Raw genomic sequence first — 13,042 nt, 5'->3', positions numbered from 1 at the left:
CTTGCCCATATTTTATATTATCTTTATGTTATTAAGGATTTGGGATTTGGCAATAAGATATGTAAATAATATGTATTAATGTATTTTTAATATAAATTTTGTAAGAAAGTTGAGTCTTTCATGTTTTATTGCTATTTGTTATAATCGTTGTGTTCATTGCTTTGTCCCAAATTTTCTTTTTAAATTTTTCTTTTAGGAAGTTAGTAAGTACACTATGATACAAATGGTTTATCCTGGTGTATCATTTATCACTTCATTTTTTTACCTTTGGAATCTTAATTTATGTAGTTAAATTTATCCATAAGAAGTACAGAAGTCTTAAATATCTTAATAAGAAAACACAGCATTATCTTTGTCATTTTATGAAATAGGTAGCCTCATTTAAAAAAAAAATTATCCATAGGAACTTTTGAGAGGTACAGAAATGAAGTAACTTACCCAAGTTAGGCAGTTAGTAAGGGGCACAGACAAAATTTAGATCTGAGACTTGTGGAGCAGGCGATCATCCTTCATAGTTCACCCTCTTCACCATACCAAGTCCTTCTTTGCCAAATTCCCATGAGTATTTTGATCAAAACATTGATGTTTGGTCTTCTGTTGTCCTATCCATTTATGTACTGTTGGCATATTGCATTAATACTCACCAGGGCTATCTCTTTCCTATTATTAATATTTTTCAGAAAATATTTTAGCTGTGCTGAAGGTTTTCTCCCCTGTGAAATTTAGAATTACCTTATTCTGCATCTCCCAGAGACTGACAACCCTAGGCAACCAGCAATTTGATTTTTGTCCTAGCAGTTTTACCTTTTCTTGTCTGTTATATAAATGGACTGCACTGTAGGTAGCCATTTATGACTGGCTTTTATTATTTAGCATAATGCCTTTGTGATTATCTTACATTATTAACTGTGTCATTAGATTTGTTACCACATTATTTTCTCATTTATAGTAGTTGATCAGTTGGAAGTTCTTGTGTTATTCAGGTAGATATCATCTTACCTATAAATAATTTTAATTTTAATCCCTCTTTTCTGATTTTTTATACACGTTGCTTTCTTTTGACCCAATATGACTTATCTCCAGAATAATACTAAACAATAGAGATGTTAGCACATCCTAGGCTTCTTATGACAGAACCAAATGTTCTTTGCCGCTGTGCTTTCCAGGAGCTCTTGTCTCTGTGCATGCAACTACTGATTCTCATGTCATTCATTTTCATTTTTTTCTTCTTCACAGCAGTGTATATATATTTTTTGGCAGAACCTGCACACATGTTGATCCCTGACTACAAGAACTTTTAATTGAATTCCTAGTTCTGAACGTTTCTTGCTTTCTTGAAGTAGACTTGTACCTAGTCATATATATTACTCTTCAATGAGCCTGTTGGCTTTTGTTTTGTAAAGTTCACTTTCTTCTAATTCTTGCCCACCTTTTGGGTTTAGGAATACATAGTGGAAAATCAAGAAGTATTCACAAGAATTCTGAAAGAAGTGTAGGTGAATCATGTTTAAATGTTTTTGGCAGATCTTTAATACAGTGAGAATAACATGTTGTATACCTAAAATATGCACAATAAATTTTTTTTTAAAGTCTAGTTAAAAAAGGTAATTTGGTAAAAGTCATCTAAAAGTATTTTAATTGCTTTAAATGATTGTCATTTGTTTAAAATATACAAAGCTTCACTCTGTGAGGCAAAGCTGTGGGTGAGATAACAAGCTAGAAATAGGTCAGTATAGCATTCTTTGGATGGAATTTTAAATAGTAGTATCAATGAAATGAATTTTCTTGATTACTGACTTTGGGTATGTGACTATGAGTAATTTATAGTGATTATTGATAGAAGAGAGATCAAAATGAAAGGGTATAATAAATTAGAAACTGACAAATATGAACTCTGAGTTTTGTGTCCTCTCAGCCTTTTTCAGCTTTTCATTTTGCTGTGAGCTCCTACTTTGTTTAGGTGGTAAAGGATATTCAGGTTATTGTGCGTAGTTCTCAGAATTAATAATTTATAAATGAAGTACTGAATTTGAGGCAATCAGAGAGCTAATTTAGGTCTTTATTAATAATAGGATAGTAGGTAATGCTTTTTCAAGACATCCTATATTTGTTTTGGTGAAAAATATTCTCATTTTAATATTGTCTTACGTGACTTTTTGCTATCTAAATTTGAAGAGTTCTTTGGACGCTTTATCCTTTAGAGCTTTATGATTTTTTAAAAAATGAACCTTTTATTGTTGTGGAGGTAGGGAAGAATGTGTGTATTATTGGTTATTGCTAAAGTTTAGGAACAAGTAATAGTGATGTTGAAGTACTAAATGTTTTTTTCCCCCTCTTGGAAGCTGGTAGGAGGACAGTTTGATTTGGAGATGAATTTCATTATTCAAGAAGGTGAGAGTATTATCTGCATGGTGGACCTGCTGGAAAAATGTGACATTACTTGTCAAGCAGAAGTCTGGAGCATGTTCACAGCCATTCTGAAGAAGAGCATACGAAATCTTCAAGTCTGCACAGAAGTAGGCCTTGTTGAAAAAGTGCTTGGGAAAATTGAAAAGTTGACAGTATGATTGCAGGTATGAGTTTTCCTATAGTACATTGCATATGAAGAAATAAAATTTGATCCTTAAATATTATATTTTTCTTATTTAGTAACATTTGATTTAAGAAATATTTGAGCATGTAGTGCCTAGAACTTTGATTCCAAACATATATTTCAACTCTTTAAGAAATATAAGTTGCTTAATGATTTTATTGTTTTCTTTTGTTTCTAGATCTTTTAGTTGACATGTTGGGAGTGCTGGCTAGCTATAATTTGACAGTTCGAGAACTAAAGCTTTTCTTCAGTAAACTTCAAGGAGATAAAGGACAATGGGTAAAAAAACCTAAATACTCTGTTCCCCTCCCAAAAATATTTGTAGCTCTTAAGTAACTAATATTATTGCATATGGAATAAATGTAAAGTTGAGTGGAAGAGATAAATTAAAATAGCATTTAGATCTGTGTAGCTACTTTTGTCATGCCTGGACACAGGTGTGGACTAAGAGAGTAGGTAGTTCAGTTGGCTAATTTAATTCTTCTTCAAATTATTCTTTAACTATATATCCAATATTTATTAGAGGAAAAAGTTAAGGACAGAGAAAGAAAAGTATTTGGTAGCAGTATCTAGCTTTTCTTCTGTAACTTTTTAGTGGTGGTCCTTAAAGTTGAATAATCCACTAAAAAAAAAGTTTGCATTTAATTAGATCCACACTCCTTTATCAGCGCTTTGCAATGGGTGTTGGCAAACTTAGTGTGAATCCCAGGTTCCTTGTTAAACTATTTCTGCCATCTAGGTGGCTGCTGTCCCTTGGAGGAGGAGTACTAGTAGATAAATATTCTTTACATTTTTGTTGCATTTCCAGGCTTGTTTTAGTGTACTGGAAAGATAATTGTCCTTGGCTCAGCCAGCTCATCCTTAATTTAGTTCTATTATTTAAATTTGTGTCCTGCAGTTACTCGAATTCATCATGTTAAAATTTAGATTCTTTAATTTCTTTGTATCAAACTCCAGTTCTCTTGTTTCCTTTTCAAGTTTTTATTATTGATTTTCACGAAATTTGAGTATATTTCTTCATGTGACTTACCTTGTGTTTATCTTTATCAAGAATTCTTCCATTGGTGGGGTTGTGATTTTCTTGAAATTTGGAAAAATTTTGGTCATTATTTCTTCAAACATTCTTTTCTTGTCTCTTCTTCCTCATTTTCTGGGGCTCCACTTACAGGTAAGTTAGGCCTCTTGATGTTATCCACAGTTTATTGAAATCTGTTATCTTTTTTTCAGTCTTTCTCTTTGCGCTTCATTTTTGATTTGCTTTTATTGCTATAGTCTCAAGTTAACGTATGTTTTCTTCTGCAGTATTTTAATTCTATCTTTTGAAAATTTAGATGGCATATTTTTTATCTCAGTATGTTCATATTTTTCTTTCAGTCCTTGACAGTGCTTAGCAAAATAGTTACTTTAATACTCTTTGTCTACTGATTCTACAGTCTTATCATTTTCTAAGTCACTCATTGATTTTTGTTCCTGTTTAGGAGTCAGTGCAGATTTCTGGAGCTGTTTCTCTCTATAGCTCCTTTTTCTGCAGTGCTCTGCCCTGAAACTTCTCTCTACCTCAGACTCCCCATACTTCAGTTTCTCTCTCTGCAACTCAGTGATACCTTCAAGTTCTGTTTGGTCTTCTCTCTGTGCAGTGATATGGAAACTGACTCCAGACATGTCTTTTTGTTTGTTTTCATTTCTGAAGAATCCAGTCTTGACCCTCCTTTTCCTTTGTCTGAAAACAGTTTTTGTTTCATAAATTTTGTCTAGTTTTCTGTTTGTTGATGGTGGGTTTGTAAATATAGGTCTTGTTACTGTCTCATTTTAAGAAGAGAAAGTATGCTTGTTTGATTTTGGTCTTGATTTCTTTTCAAATAATTTATTCAGAATATATAATTGATGCATTTTTATTATAATGAATATAGATAGCAAAGGTTATGAACCCATTTATTCACAGAAGAAGCAGCCCCACAATCAGATAAACACAAAATCATAAAATAAAGTCATTCACGTTAAAGCTGTTGATAATGTTACCTTATCTAAAGTATCCATGATTTTAGGGGTTGTGTAGTAACAAGCATAGTTGGGAAGGTTGAGCTATTTTAAGCCTTGTGTGTTTTTAGTTGGAATAAAACTAGTGGAGCCAACCTCAATAGGAACCTAGTACTACTTAGTCACATAGTCATACCATATTCAATAACTTAATAATTTGCCCCTAAGTGTGAATTTCAAGAAATTCACATATACTTAAGGAAATATGCATGAGGGTATTCACTGAAACATTGTTTGTGATGGCAGTGAATTATCAACATGGCATTCATCATCAGGAGAGTATGTGGATAAGTAAAATGTATTTGATTCACAGAATAGATTACTATATAGAAGTTAGAATCAGTGCATGGAATAATATGAATAAATGCAGCAAATATAGGAAAAAATTAATAATTAGAATTATATGTCTTAACATGATACCACTTATATGGTAAGAACAAGTACACAAGAACATTTTTAAAGGGATACATAATAAAAAGATTAAGTATGTTAAAATAGCTGCTCATGGGGAGGAGAATCAGAATAGGTTTAGAAGATAAAGGGGAAAGTAATGAACAATTACTAAAACAGGGGCTGAGACATTAATTATATTGCTTTACTTATTATTAGGCAATCAGGCTACTTTCATCTTTTACTTTCATAATAGTACAGTGAGAAACCCCTATAATATAACTAGATTAAGGGTGAACTGTCTGGGCCTATATCTAAATCAATATCTAACTTTCCAGTTACTACTTTAGCATAGATTTTTATTTGTGGATTCAGTATATCAATGGACATGAACATTTTTAAAGACATGTGAACTGTGACTACTAAATTTTATTCTGAAAGACTTTCTATATACACTCCCCAGCAGTGTCTGGGGAAAAGTGCATATCTTAATGTATTCTTTTGTTGATGGGCTTTATAGGAAAGGGGATTTGGAAGAATGATTTCTCCAGATGGAAATGCTACAATACTGTATTTTATTTGTGATTGCAGAGTGACTTTGGTTACTTTAATTTACGCTGGAAATTATTTTTTAAATATCAGTGTGATTGAAGTTACTTGTTGGTAACTCTACTTTTGTATTTGAGTAGTGTGGTTATTTGAAAAATTTCTTGTTCACTTAAGAATGTTGCTGAACATTTTGCATAAGTGGTAAAGATAACTTACAACAACAATCAAAATAAGATGAGGACAAACCAATTTCACTTGTAGTTTGACCCTGTTTTGAACTTTTAACAAAGAAGAATGTCCTATACTTTATCTCATTTGCTTGTAAACTGACTAAAATGATAATGTGTATCTGATTATCCTTTGCTTTCCTTGTGAATGTAAATGAGATTTTTCATTATAGTTCTTGGTTTTTTCATGTATTAGAGATTTGTAGGCCAAAGAAACGTTAATCATGGAAGTGTTACAACTTTTACACATACTATGCAGTAGATGCATATTGTAGAATTAAATATGATAGGGAGGTTAATCCACTCTCAGAGTTCAGGGACAACTGCCCTGTGGAAGTTGCCATTAAAACAAGCTCTCAGGATATGTAAGATTTCCTTGGTTTAGAGGGATGTGGTGTAGTACTAGTGAGAACATTTTAAGCACAAGAAATAGCTTATGCTCAGGCCCTGTTGTGGGAAGAAGACCTTGAAAAGACATTGTAGATGGAGCACAGGGAGAAGGGGACAGAGATGCAAATTGAGACTAAAGAGTGGAACGATACTGTTAGGTCATATTAAAGGTGTGGTCCCTTGGTGAATGTATTACGGTTAAAAGATGGACTCTTGAGTTAGACTGAGTTCTAATCCTGATCCTGCCAGTTACTTTCACCTGTGTGACCTACAGTGTGTTCTTCTGCCTTGGGTTTCTTCTCTAAAAAATCGTGATAATACTGGGACCATCCTGTAGGATGATTGTTAAAATAGTATAATGTATTTCAAGTACTTCTAGCATTGAAACATAGCATTACTTAAGCATTTATTAAATTAAAAAGTGTTTTACAGAGAGGTGGATAGTGAGTTGATGTAGTTTGTATTTTTAAAAGATTACTTTTGCTGCAGTCTGATGAGTTTCAAATATTAAAAATATTGACTCATATTTATTGAACACCTAATATATCCTATAATGTTAGAAAAATGGCATAGAGCACATTATTTCCTTAAGATAGTTGAAAAAAAACTTTTTTGGTTATTGTATATGCTTTTAAGCTTATATCATTATTTGGTCATTCCTGTGAATGTTAAAGCATGACTATATTAAAAATATGTGCATAAATTTGTTTTATGGTGAATAAGGTGGTTAATGAATTGTTAACTATTTTCATAGCCTCCACATGCTGGAAAGTTGCTGTCTGTGTTAAAGCATATGCCTCAGAAGTATGGTCCTGATGCCTTTTTCAACTTTCCAGGAAAGAGTGCTGCAGTAAGTAAATGTTAATGAGACACTCACCTGAAGTCCTCCTTTCCATTGCTTCCTGTGAAAGTACAGCAGGGGTGTTCCTGAAACACCCTGTTCTGACAGGTTCTGTTTTAGGCAGAAGCTTCTCTACATGAGTTAACTTAATCCTTAAAACAGTTAGCATGTTTCTTTTCCCTGTTTAAGAGGTAAAGAAATAGATGTTTAAAGCAGTTAAGAAAGTTATCCACTTGAGATTTGGGTCAGAAGTAAGAGCCTAATTCTTTTGAACATATTCATGTTGTCCTATGAATTTATCTCTGCATTTTAAAGTAGCTGTTTGTCACATTCTGTCTTTCTGAAAATCTTTTTCTAGCCTTAAGTTTCTCTGTTACTGTTTCTTTTGCCCCTGGTATTCAGAATGAGAGTGAAACAACAGGCAAGTGTTCCTGAATTCTGAATATCCAGTTATGTTGGTCTCAACATTTTGACCAACAGTTAATCAGTTTATAAATAAGATAATTACATATGGTAGTGATAGCTATAATATAGGAACACGTTACATATTATATATATATGTGTTGTTTATGGAAACTTAAAAACATTTCACTATTATATTGGTCAGTCCGTAAGCAAAAGATTTTTCTTTTTTTTAAATATATTTCAGTTTGTCCTTTTTCTGAACTTATCATTCATTCACTTTTTACTTCATAAATCTTTTTACTTCATAAATCATTTACTTTCATAAATCTTGTTGGCTTATTAGACCCTATGTAGTCAAGCAATATCTGCAGGAAGATAAATATATATTTTAAAAGGACACTTGTGATACTTGAATGTTGCATACATAATACATGACTTCCTTTGAAAACTTTTATTACTCATGTTTTCTTCCTTTACATTTTTTCCCTAAAGGCATTTTAGATTTGAAATTTTCCTGAATAACTATACTTTGTTGGCATTAAGTCTAAAAGTAAATTAAAATACTATAAACAGTCTTCTCTCAGCTATTTTAATCATGGCATAAAGTAATATGATATTGTAGAAAAATATATATAGAAATATACATAGTAGAATTTATGTATAGTAGGAATATGTATATGGTCTCATTTTCACGATTTCAGTAATAAGATTTTTCATATAAGTCAGTAATTGAGAGTTTCTTTCTTTTAGGCTATTGCATTGCCTCCTATAGCCAAGTGGCCATACCAGAGTGGTTTTACATTTCATACCTGGCTTAGAATGGATCCTGTAAATAACATCAATGTAGATAAGGATAAACCATATTTGTATTGGTATGTATTTCTGTAACTGATTAGTGTTTACTTTGAAAATGAGAATATTTACAGGTAAAATGAAAACTTATTCTTCATAGTTTCAGAACCAGCAAAGGTCTTGGTTATTCTGCTCATTTTGTTGGAGGCTGTTTGATTATAACATCAATAAAGTCAAAAGGAAAAGGCTTTCAACACTGTGTGAAATTTGATTTCAAGCCACAAAAGGTATGTGATCGCCTAAGTCATAATTATGGGAGCTTTCAGAATGCTCTGTGTTAGTGATTGTCACATAAAACGTCATGGCATTTTACAACTCTTTATGCGGTTTCAAAAAGGTTACTGTAAATCATTGTAAAAGTGTTAACCTATTTGATTTGGATCATGAAAAGATGAGATATATAGTTATTTATAGAATCTAAGGGAAATTCAAGGAGAAAATATTAATGGAGCTATTTTAGTACTGCAAATTTAATATATTTATTTTTACTTTAAAATTTAGAGATTAGTAAATGATTCATCAACAAAATGTGTAGGAAGATAGACAAGGCAAATATGGGAAAATGTTGAGGTTTGAAAGAGGGTGTTCAAAGTAGATATCTGCTTTTTTGGTGTTATATTTGAAAATTTCCATATTAAAAAGCTGGAAGAATTATTTAGAGATTAAGTTCTTATCAGGTGAGAGCCTCTCTGAATAAATGTTGTTTGGGGAAATTAAATATTGGATTTAATAAAAATAGTCTTATCTCTTTCCGCCATCTTTTCGTGCCGCCATAATGGTGCGCTTGAATGTCCTGGCTGATGCTCTCAAGAGCATCAGCAATGCCGAAAAGAGAGGCAAATGCCAGGTCCTTAATAGGCCGTACTCCAAAGTCATCGTCCAGTTTCTAACTGTGATGATGAAGCATGGTTACCTTGGCGAATTTGAAATCATTGATGATCACAGAACTGGGAAAATTGTTGTCAACCTCACAGGCAGGTTAAACAAGTGTGGAGTGATCAGCCCCAGATTGGATGTGCAGTTCAAAGTCCTAGAAAAATGGCAGAATAATCTGCTCCTGTCCCAGTCAGTTTGGTTTCATTGTATTGACAACCTCAGCGGGCATCATGGACCACGAAGAAGCAAGACAAAAACACACAGGAGGAAAAATCCTGGGATTCTTTTTCTAGGGATGTAAAACATACGTATAATAAAATGCCTCAATGGACAAAAAAAAAAAGTCTTATTTTAGGTTTGTTAAAATTTACTTCATTTTTTTTTATTTTTATTTTTTTGTGGTGCTGGGGATCGAATCCAGGGCCTTGTGCTTGCAAGGCAAGCACTCTACCGACTGAGCTATCTCCCCAGCCCACATACATTTTTTTTGAATATGGTTGTATTATTGGGATTATTGTTATCTTTATCTTTTTTGCTTATTCAGTGGTATATGGTAACAATAGTGCACATTTATAATCGATGGAAGAACAGTGAGCTTCGATGTTATGTGAATGGTGAGCTTGCTTCATATGGAGAGATAACATGGCTTGTCAACACCAGTGATGTAAGTAATTTCAGAACACTGCAGTGAAAAAAAAATTTGTAAAGGATGAAATCTTTAAACAAGAAAACATTTTAAAACTTGAGTATAACTTTTGGAATATTAGAATTTGAATCTTTATAATCATAATTGGCTAGCATGTTAATGAGAACTTATTAATGTGTCATGTATTAATCAGTTTTTATTATAAAATTATTCTGGATAGAGTAGAGATAAGGGCTGATGAGTAGCAGTGGTCGTGTCTTGACAGTGTTTGGGTTAGTGGTCCATTAATCAAAATAAATGGGAGCTCAACTACAGAGTTCAGATCATTTTCATAAGTGAGGTAGAGGATACTTGCCTATGAATTTTGCATATAGTGCATAGCTGCTGTTAGTAACTGTTATGTTATAGTGTTTTCAGGATTGAAAAAGAAATTCATGGGTTAGAATGAAATTCAAAATGTTCTTATTTGCCTCCTAACAATGTTTTTTAAATAGGAAACTTAAAAAAACAAAAATGAGGAAAATGAACATAGTAGTCTCTACACCCATCTATCATTTTCTCCTCCTTTTATATCCTTTGCTACACACATACATACTACATAATGGTAACCTTGAGAGCTCAGAGTGTTACATCAGACAGACTCAGGTTCGAGTACCAGTTCTGTCACTTATTGATTGTATGATCTTACTTGAATTATTAGACCTTAGTATTTTTCCACCTGAAAATGGACTTTAAAAAGTACGGATTTAATAAAAATAGTTTTATTTTATTTTTAGGTTTAGTTAAAATTTACCATTTTTTTATGAATATGGTAAAAAATATGCTGTCGTGATGATTAAATGAAATAATGATCATAAATGTTAGCCAAGTGCTTTGTAAGGATGAGTACTCAATAAATGTTAGTGATCTCTCTCTTTTTTTTTAATATCATAAAAAGGGCACAAAGAAAAGGCCAATTCAGTAAGTTCCAAACCTATCTCATTATTTTCCTCCTTTTGGCAAAGACTGTTCTGTCTGGACCTTGGCTGCCCTGTTATGAAACTTCAAAGCCATAGTGGTTTCTCTTGACTCTTTGTCATCAAGTTGGGAATGGATGAAATGAAATGCTAAATTAATTATTTTATTCTATTCAGATATAGCTTAGAATGGACAAATCATTTATACCAATATAGGTAGGTTTTTGTTATTCCTGGAGGATGTAATTTTTCTTTAATAAAATCTCTGCTTTCTTTCATAGACATTTGACAAATGTTTCCTGGGCTCATCAGAAACAGCAGATGCTAACAGAGTCTTCTGTGGTCAGATGACTGCAGTTTACCTTTTCAGTGATGCGCTTAATGCGGCTCAGATTTTTGCTATTTATCAGTTGGGCCTGGGATACAAGGTACTTTACATTCTGTTTATTGCATAACTAATGGTAGTTGGGCTTGATTTGAAGGTGGATTATGCATGGGAACATTTACCTTAATTAACCAAACTGTGTGTCAGGGTAAGGGGGACCACTTTTGGAAGTCACAGGGCTCAGCAGGGTACTTTGCTTTTTTGAGAGAAATGCCCTGTTCTTGGGCAAAAACTACTAGTTAAAGTTTATTTTTACTGAATGCTGCATTTCTTTAGATACTGTCATTTTTTTAAAAAATGTACACAATTTACATATTTATGGGATACGTATATGTACACATACACACACACACACAGACATTGTGAAATCTTTAAACCAGGGTAAGCATATCTGTCTCCTCTAATTCTTATTATTTCTTTCTGGTAAAAACATCCAAAATCCTTTCTTCTAGCTTTTTTGAGATACATAGTATATTATCATTAATAGTAGTCGCCCTACTTTGCAACAGTACACTGAACTTCTTTTTCCTAACTGTAACTTAATACCCATTGATCAACCTTTCCCATCCCTTCTTCCCCTGTTTTCCCCAACCTGTGGCATTTATCATTTTAAGTCTCATCTTCTTAGAGATCTTCTTCTTTAGGTTTCATATATGAATGAGATTATGCAGTACCTTGTCTTTCTGTGCCTAATTTCATTTAACATATATGCTTCAGTTCTATCCATATTGTCAAAATGATAGAACTTTATTTTTAATGGCTGAATAGTATTCCATTATTTATGTTACATTTTCTTTTTCCATTTATATGATAATGGACTCTTAGTTGTTTCTGTTTCACAGCTGTTACTGTAATAAACATGGGAGAACAGATGTCTGTTTGATGTACTGATTTCATTTCCTTTGGATATATACCCAGGAGTGGGATTGCTGAATCATATGATAGTTTTATTTTTAATTCAGGAGGAAACTATAGTGTTTTTCACAATGGTTGTACTAATTTATATTTCCACCAACAGTGTTCAAGGGTTCCCTTTCTCTGCATCTGTACCAGTCCTTGTTATCTTTTGTCTTTTTGATAATAGCCGTTCTTACTGAATGAAAGTGATATTTCATTGTGGTTCTGATTTGCATTTCCCCAATGATTAGTGATACACACCATTTTTTATATACTGACTTTCCATTTGTATGTCTTTTGACAAGTTTCTGTTTAGGTCTGTTGTCCATTTTTCAATTGGATTGTTTATTTTCTTACTGTTGAGTTATTTCATGTTCTTCACATATTCTGGCAATGAACCTCTGCTGTGTATAATTTGCAGATATTTTCTCTGATTCTGTAGGTTGTCTCTTTACTTTCTTATTTCCTTTGCTGTACAGAAGCTTCTCAGTTTAATATAATCCCATTTATTTGTCTTCACTTTCACATCCTGTGCTTTTGGGGTCCTCACTTTCTCTAGTCCTGAAATATGGCCATTTTAGGTTTTCAATTTTATTTCCATGGAGCGTCTTTTACATTTCTTTCCCTTTAGTCTATACATATCCTTAGAGTCAAAGTGAGTTTCCTAAAAGCAGCAAATAACTAAGTCTTGTTTTGTTTATCCATTTAGTTACTAACGGTTTTTTCCATCAAAGAATTTAATCCATTTACATTTATGGCAATTATGGATACATAAGATCTTACTGCTTCCATTTTGTTACCTTTTTTTTTTTTTTAGTAGTTCCTTGCTCCCCAACCCCTTTCTTATTCCTCTCCTCTCTTGCAGTCTTCCTTTGGGGCTAAGTGATGTTCTGTAACGTGCATTTTGTTGCATTATTTACTAGTTTTGATTTGTCTTATGATGCATTTTGCTTTGTGGTTACTATGAGGCTTACAGAAAACATCTTTTGATTTCTTAC

General features: G+C 32.7%; 1 protein-coding gene and 1 pseudogene across 1 annotated transcript in view; both read left to right on the top strand.

Annotated features, from left to right (window-relative positions):
- The window catches only part of Lrba (LPS responsive beige-like anchor protein), a 703,692-nt gene that overhangs the window by 95,376 nt on the left and 595,274 nt on the right, over nucleotides 1-13,042 (top strand). Inside the window, 8 exon segments of the mRNA XM_047565822.1 lie at nucleotides 2,343-2,553; nucleotides 2,556-2,573; nucleotides 2,772-2,872; nucleotides 6,941-7,036; nucleotides 8,183-8,304; nucleotides 8,385-8,511; nucleotides 9,705-9,824; nucleotides 11,044-11,190. Coding sequence (XP_047421778.1) covers nucleotides 2,343-2,553; nucleotides 2,556-2,573; nucleotides 2,772-2,872; nucleotides 6,941-7,036; nucleotides 8,183-8,304; nucleotides 8,385-8,511; nucleotides 9,705-9,824; nucleotides 11,044-11,190 — 942 coding nt within the window.
- Nucleotides 9,057-9,486, top strand: LOC124994112 (40S ribosomal protein S15a-like; annotated as a pseudogene).

This window comes from Sciurus carolinensis, chromosome 10, assembly GCF_902686445.1.
Source record: "Sciurus carolinensis chromosome 10, mSciCar1.2, whole genome shotgun sequence".
Classification (NCBI taxonomy): Eukaryota; Metazoa; Chordata; class Mammalia; order Rodentia; family Sciuridae; genus Sciurus; species Sciurus carolinensis.
The sequence above is the reverse complement of the archived record's forward strand: the minus strand, read 5'-3'. Positions and strand labels throughout refer to the sequence as shown.